At 38.9% G+C, this 20,636-nt stretch overlaps 1 protein-coding gene across 5 annotated transcripts; it reads left to right on the forward strand.

Annotated features, from left to right (window-relative positions):
- The first annotated feature begins 1,687 nt into the window (after window positions 1-1,687).
- LOC139115161 (carbohydrate sulfotransferase 11-like) lies at window positions 1,688-19,874 on the forward strand. 5 transcript variants are annotated; one of them, XM_070677078.1, is made up of 4 exons: window positions 1,703-1,835; window positions 15,138-15,245; window positions 15,452-15,582; window positions 16,133-19,874. In XM_070677078.1, the coding sequence occupies exons 2-4, from the start codon at window positions 15,146-15,148 to the stop codon at window positions 17,063-17,065; spliced, it is 1,164 nt and encodes a 387-aa protein (XP_070533179.1). In that variant the 5' UTR covers window positions 1,703-1,835; window positions 15,138-15,145; the 3' UTR covers window positions 17,066-19,874. The 5 variants fall into 5 exon arrangements, with proteins under 5 accessions (XP_070533177.1, XP_070533179.1, XP_070533178.1 ...); XM_070677080.1 differs by lacking the exon at window positions 1,703-1,835 and adding an exon at window positions 11,601-11,867 and having other exon boundaries at window positions 15,151-15,245; XM_070677079.1 differs by lacking the exon at window positions 1,703-1,835 and adding an exon at window positions 11,601-11,863.
- Window positions 19,875-20,636: the final 762 nt, after the last annotated feature.

Below are 20,636 nucleotides of genomic sequence, written 5' to 3' on the forward strand. Positions count from 1 at the left end.
AATCAAATTGCTAACTGTTTTGGAAGATGGCTGCAACATTCTGTGGCAATATAGGGAGTTACATAGCCCATAGCAATTGTAGCAACGACCATGAATTTCTGCAAAAACACCGCTGGGGGCGCCATTTTCATCACCAACTAAAATTTCCGTGGACTTCCCCACACGAAAAACTCCTCAGTTGTCAACCTGACATTGACCTAACACCTGTCAAGGGGATTCGTGCCACTGAATGTTTTAAATAGGAAAATTGAGCTCAACGCTACTGTGGTGGCCAAAGACAGGTTATATAGCTTTTGTTGGTGCATTCCTTTGCTTTCTGAACACTATTAACTCTTTGAGTACCGAAGTTAATTTTTGTCGCCCGCATAAAATCCAACCCAGTCAATTTTTTCATATTTTGATTAAAAACTCCATCAATGAAGATTGATGTCCATTTGGCCCAAAATTATCAAAAAATTGCCGAAAAAAATAAAAATTTGTAAAATGTTGCAGTGAAATTTTGATGGGAAATATTACAGCATTCAAGGGTTGACAAACCTAAGCAAGGGTCTCTTTGGATTGTGTACCGGTCTCAGTAATCACCACAATCATCATCATTGTCATCGTCATTTTCTTGTTCAGCATCATCTATTGCCATAACTGCAGTCACAGCCAAACTATCGATTTATTGTGCTTACCAAGATGATAAACAGGAATATTTTTTATCATCCCCATGACAATTACTGTATCTGATAAAGTAATCAAACCTTACACTTGTATTTTCTTAAACGACCATTATACTAAATTGCCCAAAAACATCACAATCCATAAATGTGTATACGAGAATGGAAATAGTAAGACCAACATTAGTCAGTTATATTTTTCTTTTACTTACTCTACTTCGGGTAATTAATGCAGTTTTTCTTCGCTGGTCTAAAATTCCCGGCTGCCGTAGTATACTATTAAAATGTAGACTTTAGTAGTACTGACTTTTACACTTGCATGATGAAGATGATGGATTGAACAATCGTCTATCAAAATAGATAAATTGTCCGAAAAACTCTTTTTGTCGGCGTAATTGTGCATGTGGAAGTTCTTTGTTTGAAGGCCAAAATCGTTACAACAAAGTTGTAAATACAGACATGAATGTATACCTATTAAAATCTTGAACAGCAAAGTAATATCGAAACAGTTTGGAAAGTAGTCGGCTTACGTCTCAATCGTCTATTATGCTCAGAAAAATTATCTATGGGCTGCTTTCGAAAAAGAAGCTGTATATGTATTTTTATGGTAACCAGATATCAAGCAAAACCTAAAAGTCGAACGATTCACTTTCCAAGGAGCGTAATTAACTGAAATATATGAAAATGCTGACGCTTTTCCTAAAACCACGGAGCCGCTGCTGCTACCTCCGTGCTAAAGGGAAGCCATTCACGTTTGACACGTAAAAAAATATTTACATAAGTATTATGATTTCGGTTGTGCGACAGCGTTGTGAATGGTATTAATTCTGGACGTAACTTTCGTAAGCAAAATACTTATTTTAGAGAATATTTATCATTTCATATAAAATCACGTAATAATTCATTCTCTGAAGCAATCTCATTCGAAAAATATGTCTCACTAATGCATTGGCTACTCAGGTGAGGCCCAGCAATACAGAACAAAGGGTGTGCATTACATCCGACGATGGGGGCGCTGTTAGCTGACCTCGCTAGCGAAGCGTAACACAGTAGCACATAGGCAAATAGGCTCGTAGGTCAACGAACGCTGTTCAGAATAGCACAAGTAAAAAATCGTCGCAGTCAAAATGGCAACATATTATCGGCAACTCAGAGGATGACGTATCACAAAAGGTAGAGTATCTTATACGTTTTGTTTTCGGCAAATGTTTAGCATTCAGAGCAAATGTTACCAATGGCCCATTATTCACAATTTTCTGTGACATATCCGAACGTACATACGTCATTGAATTCTATTATATGGGAAAGGGAATTTCGCTGATGATGATTTTCATCGTTCAGCTTTTCAGAGTGCTGTCTCGTCAATATGTTTCAACAAACAGCAATATTGACTGGAAGGCAGCCTTTCTGGCCGTGTTTCTGTCCACCTCAATCATTTATAAATATAGTTCAGCGAAAATGTCTCGAATAGCGGCGAATGAAAACCTAACGACGTCATTTCCGCATCGTCTATTCCCGCGGGAAGATCGGCAAAATGATAAATAGTGCGAAGGTTACCAATATGACGCACAGACGACGCGTCCTCGAGATTGTCATTCTCTATCTTGTCCGCAATGGGCCTGATCATCCGTAGGTTTGACCGTCCGTTATTGTCGTTCCGATAGTGACGTGCCCCAGGGTTGCAGGAAGCCGCCATTTTTAAACAACGGACGATGAAAAGCTGTACTTGTACGTGCAATTGCACTTTCCAACAATTTTTTTTCCATCTCTTAAACACGCAATGATAGATGTCAAGGCCAGTAATTAAAAAAAAGCGAAAACGCTGATTACTGATTTGAAGATAATACTCCATCCTACTCGCAAGTCTTGCTGTTTACTGGAAATATTCGTCCTTTCTCAACGTTGATGTGAACCCTTTGACGCCTGGTCTTTTTATAGTAACATATGTGCCCGAATTACACCTATATGTGAGGATTTAAGCATGAGAGGTTTAATATTGTAATTAGAATGACGCGTCTTATTCCGTTCAATCGGTTTTGCTTCCCAAAAGTTGTATTATCAAGTCGAGTTTTACACCGCAAGTTTCTTGACTTTTGTTTATGTCAGTCACTTTCAGTAACGTTTCCCGTTTTGTGTTCAAAATTTACGCCAGGACTGATCAAATCGGGAGTAGTTTTCACCAATGTAATATTTTCTGTGTTTTTGTTATTTATAATATAACGGAAATATTTTCTTACCCGTCTTTGTTATTTGTAATATAACGAAAATATACTCGTCTCTGTGAGGTATTCGAAAAATGAAGTGTTAAACCCTAGCGAAACTATATTATCGTTGAAAACATCGGTATGAAACGAAACGACAGCACCAGCACCGACGACAGAAATAGTGTGTTGTCAACATTATCAGATCGTTACTTTTCTGCTGTGAAACGACATTGTGCGTTTTTCACAATTTATAACAGTCAACCATCTGTTAAGAAAATTTCATTTGTTCATAAAAATGCCTCGCCCATCCCGACAGGCATGCAATATTTCATTCGTATTATTTTATTGTATTAATCCCTACAGACATCGACATCTGTGCGATCTCTGCCATACAGCTTGAAAATTCTAAATCAGCAGTTTGTTTGCTGTAGTTCACAGCAGTACACTCTACAAAACTAGGCATGATGGGGTAGCAGCAGCGGGTGGAATAACGCAACGTGTTATCTCAGTCTCGCTGGCCCCGGTACTTCAAAATTAAATAAAGGATAAAAATAGCAGCCTTCATGTTTTAACGTTCACACATAGACCCATAGCCTTTCCAAGAAACAAAGCTATCCAGACAGAAATGTGGGGCCGATTTTAGGCATACTGAATCTTTTCCACTGCCGTACGACGCACTCAAAAGCTAAGCGGCTAAGTATAAGGACAGATCAACGTGCACGAAATACACGCTATAATAAAGCGGTCGAAAAAATAAAGCGATAAAGCGGCAGTTGCCGAAAAAATCTGCCCAAGATCCTTTTTGAGAGTTGTGATCAAAATAAATGTTACTTCAGTCTGTTAAGATCAAATGATAAAAAAGTACGCTTCCCGTAACCCGACGTACCCTACAGAACCCTTCGACCCTGTGCTATGGTTTTTTTGGGGTTTTTTTTTGGGGGGGGGGGGGTTGATTGTTTTGGACATTTTACAATTCACACATGATTTTGCCAAATTTTGCTTTTCCTCGATGGATCGCATCCTACTAAATAAAAGTGTGTTTGTGGTAACGTACCATCGGGAAATATGCTTGGTCGGAATTTGTTCTGTTTTTTTTTTTATTTTGGCCAAATGTCTCAGAGTCGGCAAGTCCTCAGCCGCAAACGCCGGTCATCACATTGTGCAGCCAAGACCTTCATGATAACCAGGCGGCCAGTTCTTCACAAGCGAAGTTAAGGATTACTAATTTTATTCGCACGCGAACTTGATATTAGTTAGAACCGCCGACGCAAAAGTGCAGATATGTAAAGCAAATGTAAAACTGTTGAATATTTTGTGTTTCCTATTCAACCATGAGGCAAAAACTGCGGAATTTGTAAAACGACACTTTGAATCATATTAGCAAAGCCAATCAATCGATTCACGATCATACCTCACAGTAGGGACAAAAGTGATATTTTGTCAGAGCTTGTATCAACTTGTATGTCTCTTTTCTGTTCTTCCGCTACTATCAATATATTGATATCAATACAAACACTGCAAGGCCAATGATAAAAATTGGAATTTTTAATGAGCTTATAATTCAAGTATCACGTAAAACAACATATGCAATACCGCTTGGCTTGTGATGTATGTATGTATATATGTATCTTTGTATGTATGTGTGTATGTATGTATGTATGTATGTATGTATGTATGTATGTATGTATGTATGTATGTATGTATGTATGTATGTATGTATGTATGTATGTATGTATCTTTGTATCTATGTGTATGTGTGTTTGTGTGTGTCTTCACGCTCACAGTACGTGAATTAAGGGGTGTCCCCTAGAATGCCGCATAGTAGGGTATTTGACTCTTTAGACCCAAACTATAATACGGTGTAGCAAAGTAAACTATCAAATTCTAATCAAAGCGTATGTAAGATTGGGCTGCCTCTTCCAAACACAAACACAAAACAAAACACGTATGGATCTCTACAAAATTTTAAAATGCAAGACATAAAGTACACTCATGTAGACGCATTGAACTTTGTACTTGTCATGCGCATACATTCATATACATACATACATACATACATACATACATACATACATACATACATACATACATACATACATACATACATACATACATACATACATACATACATACATACATACATACATACATACATACATACATACATACATACATACATACATACATACATACATACATACATACATACATACATACATACATACATACATACATACATACATACATACATACATGCCTGCCTGCCTGCCTGCCTGCCTGCCTGCCTGCCTGCCTACCTACCTACCTGCCTACCTACCTACCTACCTACCTACCTACATACATACATACATACACAGACAGACAGACAGACAGACAGACAAACACCGACATAGACACGCCCATTTTCACACATACATACTACCACGCACAGACCTTGAGCACATCTATAAATGCTTTACAGTACGTTCCAAACTCCACGAAAGAAACAAGTGCCATGGAAAATGCTTTTTCCACTGGAAATGGAAAAATTAATGTCATCAATTTTAAGCGTGAACAAATTATTTTTGATATACACAGGCACAGATGTTCGTCATATTGGACACAACAAGTACTATTATAATAGCAGACCTCTTGACATCCATCGCTCAAGCACTTCAACACTCATTGCATCTGTTCCATTCGTCACGACACGTTGTTGTTGTTGTTTCAAATTTCTGAGTGAGTGATATTGTCCAATTTGCACGAAAATAAACTACTTTGAACCTAATATGTGTGTGTATTTTGTCGTTTTAGTTTTGGACGGGTCATCTTTATTTACGTGTTTGCTTTTTGTCTTCTTTATTTCGTGATCACTGTGGCCGGTCAACAACCTCGTAGAAATTTGCAGACCAGCCAAGTACGTGTCAATTACAATTATCCCAATGTCAATTGCACCAGCAAAGAACCTAAGTGCTCTGGATGGCTGTGTGAGACATTGACACAACACATTGTTTGTGGTTGTGGTTGTATGTTATATAGAGCCGATCGAACCGCAGGTGCCAAATTCAGTATATACAGCGCACTGCTTGCATGCTACTGATGTTAATGTGAGAGTAGCACGACTGGAGAAAAGTGGGTCACGATAAACCATATTGCAGTTTAATACTTCTCTAGGGGTTATAATTACTTATAATAACACCCTAAGATACAGAGATTTTGGGTCCCATACAGGTACGCTACAGACGCGGGCATGCGCAGTGAACCACGATTATTAACAATATTCGTACTTTGAACCAATACGACTGCAAAGCAGGGCGTTTCCTCTAATATCGACCACAGATCACACAGGACGGTGACTCGTATGTGATATGTGATGTTCAGGGGAAAACGCACGCTTTAAAGAGTGCTCTGGTAACGCCTTTATCGGATTTCGCCAAAACAGAACGAATTTCAGCTGTGTATGAGGTGAAGTATTTCAAAGCTTCTCCCGTCTGCGTCCACCTGCCTCCTTTGCTCATGACGGACGGAGAGAGAGAGAGAGAGAGAGAGAGAGAGAGAGAGAGAGAGAGCGATGTGTGGATGTCTTTTCAATCAAGGTTTTTCATTCATTTGTGCACAATTGTTTTGTTTAGCTTATGTTATTTTATATTGTACATTGACAGGAAATCTCCGAAAGTGATAGCGAATGGTAGACAGCTGTAACGCTCTGAGTTATTTACAATTTTCAATAATATTGAAATATGGCTCTCAAGTTAGGCGACTCTGCAAAACACCCGTCCACGTCGACAATGAAGACCGTGGTGAAAGCCTGCGTTTACGACGACTATGAAGTTCTGGACACGTTGCTTCGTGATGGCAGCATCCACGTCAACGTACACATTCTCTTTGACAACGTACAGAAGCTGGAGAAGTACTTCCAGTATAATCTTGGAGACAAGCTTAAGAAGGTAACTCCCATTCAGATAGCGGCCAAACTTGGCAGTCCGAAGTGCATGCGGGTGTTGCTCCAGCACGGCGCCAATTTAGACATCGCTATGCCGTACTTCTCTCCGCTGGCGATCGTCTGCCGATCACTGCCGAAAAGCCCGGAGTACATGGGTCGGTTCGAAGAGTGCATCATGATGCTAGTGGAAGCGGGATCCGACCTGACGCACTTGCAGTCGTGCGCTTCCCCAGTCACGGGGTACGGGTCGCTCCTGCATCTGCTTGTGAACAACAAGATGAGCGTCGGGCTGATGCAGACAGTCGTCCGCCACGGAGTCGACATTAACGTCACCGACTCTCGGGGACAGACCCCGCTGCACTATGTGATGTTTCTTTCCGAGCCAATCGAAGTTTTTGTCCGGGCTCTGCTCGGCCTTGGCGCCGATCCCAACATGCAGGACGACGTCGGATGCAGCCCGATGCTGTACTGCGCATCCCATCAGGACAACCCGCAACTTTTGCAGCTACTGTACGACGCTGGGGGCGATCCGAACATCACCGATCACTACGGCCAGAACGCTCTCCACTTGGCTTGCAAACATCTGAAACTAGAAAGTACCAACTTTCTGGTGGAGCGGGTGTCCGACATCAATGCCAGGACATACAGTTTCAACACGGCGGCGAATTTTCTCCTCATGAAGGTGGCCGAGAATTACTGGAGCATGGTGGACAAGAACATGGAGGTCGCGCTTTGCATCCAGAAAGTTCTCAACTACGGCGGGATCATAACTCGGTCAGTCGTTGAAGACCAAGCCGTGCGCTATTTGCAGAAATACAACCGCAACCATCGTGAGAGTTACCCACTGGAAATTCTCGGCATGGTCGTCAACACTCACGCCCGCATCGGGGTGGTTCATCTGAAAGAGGAATTGTCGATGGTGGTCCGTCCTTTGCCCTCCAGGCTCAATGGCTTCTTCCGCCAGCTGTGCGCGACCGAGAAGATCCCGCGCCGCCTCCAGCACCTTTGTCGGTGTGCCATACGCGGTTTCCTTGGAAGTAGGTGCCATCTGACCTTCTCTCACACAATTCTGCCGAGGAAGCTCCAATCATATTTGGTGTTAGAACCGTCAACTGACATCACCTAAATCATAAAGCTGAAACAAACTGAACCTCGAGTATATTGGACACACTCCAAAAAAGACATTGGAGATAGCCAAAAGGGGAAAACTAAACAATTTTCATGTTTTACTGACAAGGGCATTCATTCATTCATTCAATCAGTTCTTTAAAGAAAACTTATGGACTATATCTTTTCTTGCTATTTACATAAATGCGATACAGAAAAAAATCGTGTGTCGTTTGAATGATGTGATGTGTTGTACGTCACAAAGCTCATATCATTATGACGTCACAGCATATCCTGTCACTCAAACGTATCAAAATAAGACAGGGTAGGAGATATGGCACATGGCTTGCGGGTATAACGACTGTTTTGTGAAGGAAATCAGTCGCGTTGTATCTATTGAATGATCATATATAATAATATGTACATGATGATGTTGGTATAGTTCGATAATGTAAATGATATATGGCAGATTAAGATGTTTAAATGGCATATTCTTCTCTAACTGATAAAGGGATTTATTGTGTAATATAATAGAGGTAATATATTGTTTATGAATGCGCGCAAGATTTCAAGGAGCAGATCAAAACAGCGCATTTTACACTGTAGACACTGTTGACAAACTAAAATGTTCGTGTTTCAACATGTTGTCACAAGAACTCGCAATTGACATACAAAACGAAATGGTGAACTCTTCAAACGTTACTTCTACTGGCCCTTTAAGAGATTCATCCCCAGTCCCCTGTATACAGGTCCAACTTTACCATAGAAAACAATAGGTTTGGGACAAACCATGGTGGTGAAGTGGCCCTTTAAGAGATGCAACCGTAGTGTACGTCTGCTAGTGACTCCACTTTTCGTTCAATCAGATTTTATGTTCATCGATATCAGTTTCATTTGGAATGTTGGGTTCTTTTATTTGAAAGGGAAGAGTTCTTAAATTATAAATTACTAGCTTTCGTCAAGAAGCATAAATACATTAAACGCGGATTAAACGAAATTCAGCTAACCCACACCAGCCAATGTGTAGTTGCTAAAGTGACCTGTAAATTCATCCAGTAGTCGTTGGCAGGGAGGGGGAGGGGGAGAACAGAGCAACGAGTCGAACAAAATGAAAATTACCTTCATTGAGTGCGAGGCGTCTCTGTCGGTGCCCCGTTTTCTGATTCGCTTGATGTAAAGTTTTCTTGAGTGCCCATGATCTAGGCACATCTAATGAAACGTAACGGGGCTCTATCCCCGGCCACATTCAATCGGAGCTGGGAAACGCACGTCTCGGCTTAAAGCCACTCCGACGACCAGGTTTCATTGCTGGCATAGATTTGTCCAAGCGATTTCGTGTTGGAGGGAAGGTAACCGAAAAGGCGGGAAATGTAAACTCAAAGGACGAGGTGATCAGACGATAGAAATATTTTGATCGACTGATATTGATAAATATGAAAGCAGCTAAGGACTTTGGGGATGGCTTTGTATGAAACCCCTGAGAAATAATCGTAAATATATTAAGTAATAAGAGATCTCACTCAGTGATCTCCCAGTCAATAATTTCCTCCTCCAAAGGAAAGGAATTCATCATATTACTCGTAATGATCACGTCCAAATCAAGGGGGGAAATCATGTGAATGGGAAATGGGGCAAAGAATTTTTATTATTCAATGCACCAGTGACATTTTGAATAGCAGAATCATTCCGCTTGAGTAGTCAGTTAACAAAATTACGACCGTCAAGATTTAAAGTGAAAATTCCAGGTGTTTCTCGGCCGAAAAATCCTCACAAACTTTCAGGAAAACCGTCTGTGTTCGCCGTGTCTTTGCGCTTGTGAGCTCGCTTTGCAGTGGCATGTACAAATATCCCGCCAAAACTGGACTCATTGTAGAACTTTTCGCGCCCAAAGTTAGGCGCGTAAATAACATATCTAGATATGTAGTTTACAAAGTAACCTTACATAACTCGGACCAAATCTCACCAAATACATGTTCGTAATAATAAGTAGAAAGCAAAATGATTATATAATATTGCAAGAAACGCTGAAATATGTATGGGATTGGTTTTGCGATTGATACATTCAAAAAGAACTAGTTTATGATAGTTGTGAACCTGCCATTTTAACCTACTTGTCGATTAGGGCTTAATACAGTATTTTGATGGAGTCGAAGTGAGAATATATGGATCGTGAGAAACAAAAAAATATGAACCGATTGTCGGGAAGATCCTCGGCGCGAAGCCCAGACCCGCCAGCTAGGCACAGTCGACCGAACATGACGCAACTTGATTTATTGCGCATGCCTGGTTGTATGACACGATTGTATTACAGATATTCTCGCTCTGATGCCCATTGTACAGGAATTTTAAGACAAACGTTTCCACATTTCTCTCTTTTCAATCTCTGATATGTAAATTTATTCAAAACTTGCCAAGACAATGCACTCTTTCTATAACACAAACATAAAGTTGGCATTTATTGACAGCAAACACTTTCAGCGAAATAATTATTGTAAGATGTGGGGCTATTCAATAAAATTCTCTATGAATTCAACGAATCTGGAGCACTTATCGTATTTTTGAATGCATTGTTCACAAGACTTTGACACATTTTCAATGTTATCTTTCGCAACACGATTGGTGATGAATTTTGTGGCATTATCAACAAGTTGATGATGACGTACCTATTCCATCTCCATTTTAAATGTGACGAATGTTGTATTTTCAATACGCAATAGCGAGTTATTAGATAATCTAAATTTACACAATTGTTCTTCCAAAAATAGCAAAGACAAATAAAAAAATATTTATGTTTCCGGTAACCCTACCTACCCTAGAAAACCCACTAATCATAGACATTTGTTTCTCATTTTTAAAAAATATCGAGTAAATTCTCTAATACAATTGTCACCTCATTTAATTTGTCTCACTCAACAAAGGAAAAAAATAAATGAAAAATTCCTCCGCCCTACCTACCCTAATGTCACCGGAAACACACACTTTTTTATTTGGCCTAATGCTATTTAATATAAATCATCTTAAAATAAATTTGAATACATTTATATAAATGAATGATATTTCATCGCTGTGACCCAATATCTAACAGCGTTGTTTAAATTCATAACGTATTCTGACCAAACACTTCAAATCTGCAATACAATACCACATCCTCTTGTGAATATTGAAACTTTATGGGGCAATTGTTTCCTCTTTTAATAACCATTTCAAAATGGTTATTGTGGTAGGTACTTTGAATTGACCATACAGTTCATCCAGTAAAATCATAGATTATGTGAATTAATCGAAGAGTTCTTAAAGAATAGCTCCCAAGTCAGCATTGTTATGTTGTGAAGCTAAACCTGAAGTATACGCATGCAAAATGTAAAAAACAAACATATACTTTCCAGAAATCCCCCATAGTTCAGAGCTGTGAACAAACGTCTTTTGAACGCTTTACAATCGAAAGTATGCCACAGTAATATCATTGTTTGTGTTCTGAAATCGTTTAAAAAGCTCGTAAGTTCAAACAATGCCTTCTCGGTCGTTTTCTTAAGTTATATGCTAGGGGAAATCAAAATGTCCGTACATACTATTATACAGAAAGTCTGAGTTAAGTACCCCGCTGGTTGAACGCCCTCCGTATATTCAAAGGCGAAAACAAGGCGCCTTATACACTTCGGACATTCTTTTGAAGAATATAACAGAGGGTGGGGCATTACCAGCGTTGACCTTAGACAGTGTCGTTTGTAATTGTGAATCGGAAAAAGTAATTTCTTTTGATCGTCTCACCTTTACCTATTCACGAGACTAGCGCACATCCCAAGAAGATATTGTGTTCGATGAAAAGATTTCTACTCAAACTGGCCATTTCTCCGTCGTCGGTCAAAAATGTTAATACTGAGGCTTGTGATATAAGTCTGGCTCAAACGATGGTTCATCAAAACTCGTCGTGACTTCCAAAAGATTGCATCGTTCACTGTTGACTGGACGTAAGTATTTCCGATTTTACATACACTATCTATAGACAGGGCTAGTTGTCTGATAGTCATATTTTTTATGACTTTGTGTAGTGCGAATTCAGTACATAAGACATGGGAAGGTAGACATACGGACCTGCTACTGACTTCAACTGTAAATGTCTATGATTCGATGTATCGCTTGCGGCGCATGGAATAGGTGTACCCTTATTCGAAAAACAGTACATGTGAATCGCCAAAGTCACTCTTCATTTTATTAATGACAGTCGAATACATTTTTGATGCCTTCGTGCTGAAAGTGTAGATAACACTCGATCCTATAACATGCCACCTCAAGACCCTACAGGACACAACAACGACGTCACGAAAGTAATAGCAAGCAGGGCATATCTTTACGAGTTTGAAATAATCTTGTCCAAATAAACTTCTCAGGTACCAGTTAGGTCAGTGTCAATCATACTCAGACCGCGTGCGGCTATATCCAGATTGTTCAGCACTAGACATAATTCAATTCATTCTGAACTACTGCACCCCATTTACCAATGATACCGTGTACAGGTGACACAAATACAAGTCGTCAGCCACGTGAAAGTGTCAGCAGACTTCGGAGAAGAAAAACTTTGACTATCGGTTAGCGAAAATAGGGACAGCGTTCGTTTCTCACAGTAGAATCGTTCAATATCACCATGGCGACATCATATATATGGTGACATGTACACTTTAAAATTACGCTATGCCTGAAACTACCACGAACATTATAACTGCCTTTTTCAGACAAGTGAAAGCGCCATCTAAGCACGTCACTTGTACAGTGTCAGGCAATTGTCTGCATGGTGTTGCACCTGCTTATCACTAATGTTAAAATATGTTAAAATATTGCTGCAGTACAAGTACGCTGCAATTTTGTGCTGACCAAATATATCCTCGGGGTTCCCCCTTATAGTTAATGTAGAGCAAGAATGGGTCACCTTCTTACGAAAAAAATTCCTTAACATGGATCACCTTTTATCCGAATAACCCCTACTCATAGGTCAATAACACAGAAAATATCCCAAAGCGGCAGGAAAACCTTCATATCCAACAGAATAATTTAGATTCCTAAATTTGTCGGGTTGGGTAGATGTTTCAACTCTGGTGGCACTTGCACCTCGTATGGCAAATTTGGAAGTATATACAAACTCAACCGCCATTCTCGTTTTTCCACAAAAGCTATTTTCCAATTAAAGACATACATTACATACTTTGGCCTAATGATATCACTCAAGTTGCAAATGGAGAAAACCGAGTTACCGCCCTGAAGATAGAGTTTACGAAATTTTATACCACTCGGTGTTTAATCAACATGCAATATAAGAGTACAGTAAAATAGTGTGTCAGTTACCCAGATCGAGAACGTAAACACCGAGCTCACTTAAATGTACAAGTTCCATCGAGAAGAGGACAAGGCACCGAATATTTTCCGCCCTCCGTTGTTACGATAGCTTCGAAGTTACAGTAATACACGTTCAAAGAGCGAGGAACAACATCCACTGCTAAAATTCAGATATATTTCTGTTCCGTCGCGATCGCAATTGTATAAAGTCCTTACTACAACTTGGTGCAGAGACATCACTTTGCTAGTCTTTCTGAATAAATTCTCACTTGTCTTACAAACAGTATTTTCACCGCTCACTGACAGAGGTTTTGTTCAATCGACATATCGCCAAAGTTGGACAAATTCCTTCTCTATATTTCACTTACTCTTCATTCCTTATCCTTATTGATGAAATTTTAGTGAATTTTCTATGTTGTGTCTTGTGCATATTTTCCTTTTGTCACTTTTTATAGATTTGTGTTTTTATCAATATTACTGATTAATTCGTCTATTGATGGCGGCCCTTAGACGCTGTTGACAAAAAAAGAAAGAAAATGAAGGTACATCCAAGAAGACACGGATAATCAAACCTGACCCTATGTTGCCAGCGTTGAACAATTGGAATATCAAAATGAGAGAGTGTTTTACAGACGATATGCAGGAGACATTTTTCCCGTGCACCAGTCAATTAAATGCTTAGTTTGATCAGCTCAGTTGATTAATAGTCACCGTTAATGAAACCTTTGTTTAAAGGGACATAAGCTGTAACTTGTGGCAAGTTTTTCAGTATTCTGCTTCTGTATATCAACTACCGTGTCTGACCCTAATCCGTTTGTCATGCTGAAATTTCGAGTATTCTTTTTGTCAACACAGATTGTATGTGTGTAGTGATCATTGTTTATTGTTTACAAATGAATTCTAGTCCGGACTTGAATACAATTTTCAACAATAACAATGGAGATTATACTCATATAATAGAGGTTGTGTTGATATGCTAAATACTTGGCATTAAATAATGGTTTAGGGATTCGATGCAGAAAGTGTAGGAAAAAACACAAAACAAAAGTTCTGAAAAAATAGCCAAAAGATACAGCGTATTGAGCTTTAAGCCAAAGGATTGATGGATTTCTACAAGGACACTTAATCTAAATTATACCTACATGTTAAAATGCCCGCTTTTTAAAGTAGTATGCGCCTCGAAAGTGAAAGACTTAAACTTTTGCTCAAACTTTCCTCAAGGAATCTTTCAACCATTCTCTTTCAAAATCAAGAATAAAAATCGGGGGCCACCGTGCAAATTTTGGTACTAGAGAAACAAATAACCCAAGATTTACCGATATTTGAAATTCAAAATGGCCGCCATCCCTGTGTTAACTCTATGGAGAAAAATAAAATTTTCGAATTTCGAAAAACTAAGCCGGTGAAAAGTTTTCTTACACCAAGAGCTTTAAAATTAACCACACAAGTGGTGAATCAGAAAAGAATTGTTAAAGTTTGAGAGTCCAAATATCTTTCATTTATCTCAAGCGAAAGAAATTGCATACACATACCTGTATCGTGATAGTACGTCAGGCACTGCTTAGAAATGCAGCCGTCGGCAGCGCTAGACGGAGGGGGCACAATGTTCACTCCAAACCTTTTGGAGAATTTCCCCTTTCTCACTTTGATCAATTGCGAAGGGGTGCATAGTTTCTTGGACAATTCTCTATTAAATTAGTCTATTAAATTACAATAATTTATAAATCACAGGAGATTATGACTTATGAAAGTGTAATCGGGTGATGACTTAAACAATTGGACGGCTTCATGAGACAGCTCTGTCAACAGGTGAGTGCAGCTGATGCGAGGACTATACGAGATACGCGTTCAGCTTTTGCTAGACACAACCAATCGAGACACAACCGATCAGTCACCTGTCTTATTCTTTCTCAGATCAAAGGATGAGAATACTGTCCATGAGGATCCACCGTCGTCGTCTGTTTGTTTGTTTGTTGTTAATGACATCATTAGCGCTGTTACTATTCCTCACTACCATACAAGGTAGGTGTCAGGATCTACTTTCTCGTAAACTAATTAACAAGTTGAACCGATAAATTTTGATACTGTAAAGTTGGACCACATTTCCCAACGCTGTCGATGTTTATCATCTACGTAGCGCATAGCATAATGTTCCAACTGATATCGCCTTTTGTTTCCATTGCATAAAACTTTCACTCACAGTAATTTTCACCCTCATTTTTAAACAGATGCAACGTATCAACAGCACCAAGATGAACCTAGAGACATCAGAGTCTGGGACGATTACGATGAAAGAACTAAACTACAGCCGTTTGGTGCCGACTATAAAAACTCACCTACACAACTTCCTCACAGTGATGTATGTATGTATGTATGCGTACGATGCTGTGTGTTCCGCTACAGATATTCGCCCCGCTCACCATTGTGGTGAGCGGGGCGAATAGCTGTAGTGGAACACACAGCATCGTACACAGTGGGATGTATGTATGTATGTATGTATGTATGTATGTATGTATGTATGTATGTATGTATGTATGTATGTATGTATGTATGTATGTATGTGTGTATGTATGTATGTATGTGTGTATGTATGTATGTATGTATGTATGTATGTATGTATGTATGTATGTATGTATGTATGTGTGTGTGTGTACATGTATGTATACATGTATGTATTTACCTATCTATCTATCTATCTATCTTTATTTGTATATATGTAGGCATGTATATAGGCATGCGCCGTATATCATGCATGCAGGTAGGCAGGCATGTATTTGTCTGTCCGTTAATCGAGATATGTTGCAATATGATAAAAATCAATAACTTACCTACCTCGAGTTAATTCTTGGCACTTGTGATTACATATTTCAAACCTTTTCCTCCTTATCTTCCGTTTTCTCCTTCTGCAGTTGAAGAATATGACGGGATTAGCAAGGCCAGTAAAAGACGATGGAGCTGATGAACCGAGCCCTACTATCTTGAAATGGACACATCTTACAGATAACCCTCAGAATCTCGATGCCAACCGAAGTAGAGGCACCGAGAAATCGCGAGAAGAGAAGTTTTTACAAAGAAGAGCTCAAATTGATAAGACTTGCCGGTCACGCGGTACGAAAGCTGTTAATGGGTTTTTCTATCGTCAGGCACTCGTTAGTGACGAGTACAAAGTTATATTTTGTCCAGTGGCCAAAGCTGCAAACTCAAATTGGCGCCGAATTTTTTTGTACTTGAATGATATAATAGAAGATCCCATGTCACTGCACGAAAACGTGTATAAATACCGATACAGGACGCTTTCTTTCTACAACGAACGAGGGCGCGCTGAAAGGTTGCACTCGTATACAAAGTTCATGTTCGCTAGAAACCCGTTCTCCAGGTTTCTGTCTGCATACAGGGACAAGTTTGAGAAGAAACAAAGTTCAAAGCTAGCTGGATTCGGTATTTATGACAAACGGATCAAGAAAATCGCTGGATCAGACAATATCACGTCTCCTGATAGGCCTACATTCGAGGAGTTTGTGAAATACAGGATCCAGGCAAAGTATGCAAGCAACGAGCATTGGGCTTTGATGGGACGTCTCTGTTCACCATGTTCGGTAAATTATAATTACATTGGTACATTCGAAACCTTGAACGAGGACGCTGATTTCATTTTGAAGAAGATAGGGGTGGGTGGTCACATTAAATTTCCGAATTATGTACCTCATAAAACAAACAGCTCTCAAGCAGATCTGCTTCACAAATACTACAGTAAAATATCGAAGAAAGACATGAAACTATTGTACAATACATACAGATACGACTTTGAAATGTTTGGATACAGTAAGCCAGAATTTATGTAGAATGTCGTGTTGCGATGGTAATGGCTATGAAGTCAAATGCTTTCGATGGGCTGACGTCACAGAATGTTCAACCAATGAGCGCTTTCGCATTCTCTGCCTGAAGACCCTTAAACAGAGATCAAACTGCGGCTGTGTGATATATGTTAATAAGTCAACGGCATCGGACTCCAGCTGCGATTCCCGGATGTTGCTATGAACAGGGGTCAAGCGTTTGAGAAACTGCATTTTTTGCACTTTGCACAACATTTTAAGAGCGATAGTTTTACAAGGCGACAATTAAGGGAGCCTTCAGTAATCACAGGTAGGGGTGGGTCAGGGGACTTGGGGAGGGTCACTTTTTATAAACCTATCTTTTGAGAGGGTCACTTTTAATCGACGCTGATCTTACGGCCAAACCTTCGATTGTCCATGTGATATTTCCTCAATAGGAAAACACCAACGAAATACATTGCTTCTTTTAAATATATACACATTATCGACAAGCTTCACAAGCAAAGAAGATGCAGTGGTATAACACCCTGAACAGTTAAAACTGATGACAGACAAGAGACAAAAACATATTGGGCAAGTAGCAAAGTGTATATCAATTATCAAACGTCTATAAATGGATAGACATATTGTTAGTTTTATGTTTTATATGGGAAAAATGTTCATAGTTTCCCCATAGACTACCATGTATAGTGAATCAACATTTTGGTGAATTTACAAAATCCAATTTCTTGCACACACATCCACTTGTAACCACCCTAGTCTAATCAAATACATTAATATCAATTATCAAGAGTACATAATACACTGATTTACCTAGATTTGTATTGGAAAAAATATTCATAGTTTCCTCATAGACTACCATGTACAGTGAATCAACATTTCAGCGAAATTCCAAAATTCAATTTCTCGCACAAACATCCACTTGTAACTATCCTAGTCTAATCAAATACATTAATATCAATAATCAAGCGTACACAAATGCACAGATTCACCTATTTTTGTATTGAAAAAAAATATAGTTTTCTCATCCATTTTTTGTACACACATGCACGTTTTACTTCCCACTTCAAGCAAACTAGATTTACATATATTATCAAACATTATATCAATGTACAGATATAGCTTGTGTTCCGGGGGGGGGGGATTGTCAATAGTTTGCCTGATAGACTCCCATGTATTATGATTTGATATTTTTGGGCGAAGAACTATATCAGCTACATATGTTGACCCTCCCGCAAATGTATGATCCTTCAAAAATGCTTGCGACCCTCCCTTCAAAAATGCCAGCCCCCGTAATTTCTGTCCCTAACTTACATAATAATTAAACCAATTGTTATGTAAATTAATATATATTGGTTCAGTTATTCCTGGGGAGAATGCTGCTGTGATTTGGGGAGGGTCAAGTCTTAGAATGTCAGACAAGGGAAAGAGTCACATTGTAGACAGGAGGATGGGGAGAGTCACATTTTATATTACAGGTATGCACAGAATTCCCCGGCCCATCCCCTGTAATTAGTGTAGGCTCCCGAAGAAAGGCCAAACAAGGCAGATTTGATGGCCAGCTTATCAACCATCAATAATGCAGTGGAGATACAGCGATTTAAATGGTAGGAGCGAGTAAAATAGTTTTCAAAGCCATGTAGAGAGGACTGGCTGTGTAAGCTGGCCACCTTCCTCTTTTAGTATATTGGACGCCCCGGCCGACCGGCCGCCTGCTTATATTATGTCAAACATAACTCGTACACGTGCAGCGATTTATGAGTGCTGCTCACCAGAAAGGAAGCTAAACAAGGATGAAAACTAACTCGGTTTTAGTGACATCAATGTTTCATGATAATTACGATTTACTATTTTTAACAATTATAAAAATAATATCATATTTTTAGACAATTCATGTCCAGTTCACCTTTTAATAGACGCACACGCTCGAGTTCAGAGAAAAGTAGATACCGACGTTAAAAAAAAACATGTCCCTTTAAAGACATTGTCAATGATGTTGCCGACATGACCACATCAGCTATTAACTTGAAAGACATAACACCAACGTCTTAGAAGAACAATGTCGTCGAGACAGAGACATTATATCAATGAGAAGTCATAATCAGGATTTATATAATGGTCCCACACAAAACACTTGACTTGTCCTACTGAAATATGGGGGTAAGTCTAATTCAAGGTTCAAGATTCACGATTCAAGATTCACGATTCACGATTCAGATTCATGTTCTGTGTTTTAAGCTACGGTAGATACAGATGCATTTTCACTCCAATTGACTGTTTTGATTCATATCGACTGATAAATCATCATTAGGGCTTCAATGGTGCCTCAAGGTTCTATACGCATGAAGTTGTACCCTGCGATATGAGTGTTGACGCATTCATGTAGCGGAACTGGAAAGAAATTATAGGAGGGGAGGGCCGGTGTTTTTACAAAAGTGTTTGCGAGAAAGAAGTGACCCTCCCAAAATTTACAAGAAAAGAACAATCAAACAGCGACCCACTCCTTATGTGTCACAATCCATATCAATAATATATAGACCCTTTCTCTTGCGACTATCGTGGATTCTGACCTCAGCATCAAAATTAACGATTAAATTTCTCCACAAATACTTTAAAGATCATAGAGCCAGGTTCCTATGTGCCAAATTTCAATGTCACAAGCACTGTCAAGATAATATTTTTAAGGTATTATTTTTCCGTATTTTCTATGACCTTTGACCTGCCCTACACCTCTGCAGCTATGTCTTTATCTTAGGGATGGACCATTAGATCTTGGGAGGGGGTGATCAAAAACAGAAAAAAAAATTCAGAGCAGAAAGTTAGGGAGAAAAAATCTTCAAACTAGTTTGCAAAATAAAAAAAAATAAATAAGAAGACAAATGCGTAATAAAAATCTGCAAAAATCTTTGAAATCTTGATTTTTTTTTCAGATTTTACCGACAGGAAGCAACTTTCTGTATTTTTAGTACATCCCCCGGCACATTTTTAATTTTAATTTATACATTTACAGTGACTGTATCCCTTATACTGGAAGTTGTGATTATCTTATCTTTTCAGGACTTTTGTATTCTGATCACTTGAAAATTATAAAATTATAAAGCCTGCTTTCTACTTGTTTCTTGCGTACAAACCAAGCAGGTGCACTAGGTAAAACATTGAAACTATGGTATGGTTGTTAAGACAGAAAGTTATATTTGCCTTTTAAGATCAAGGTAAACAGATGCAGGCCACATCAGGTTCATTTTTTTCACAGTATTTTATTGCAATGATGAATGCAAGAATGGGTGAACAAGAAGAAACACGTCAATAATGATAAAACATAATATCAAGTCATTATGTATTATTTTGCTTTTAAAAAGGCATTTTCAATTCTTTTTTCTCAAAAACAGCCTCGAAAACAACAGAAACAATTTTTTAACATTCAACAATACACTACGTAAAATGCCATCTATCCAACAAATCCCAACAGAAAAACACACAAAAGGTTGAACTTTGAAAGTTTCTCGATAACAAATACTGAATAAATCTCCATGAATAATCGTTTGTGTGTAGCAAATGCTGAATGACAATTATATGAAGA

The sequence above is a fragment of the Ptychodera flava genome, chromosome 17 (assembly GCF_041260155.1).
Source record: "Ptychodera flava strain L36383 chromosome 17, AS_Pfla_20210202, whole genome shotgun sequence".
NCBI classification, from domain to species: domain Eukaryota; kingdom Metazoa; phylum Hemichordata; class Enteropneusta; family Ptychoderidae; genus Ptychodera; species Ptychodera flava.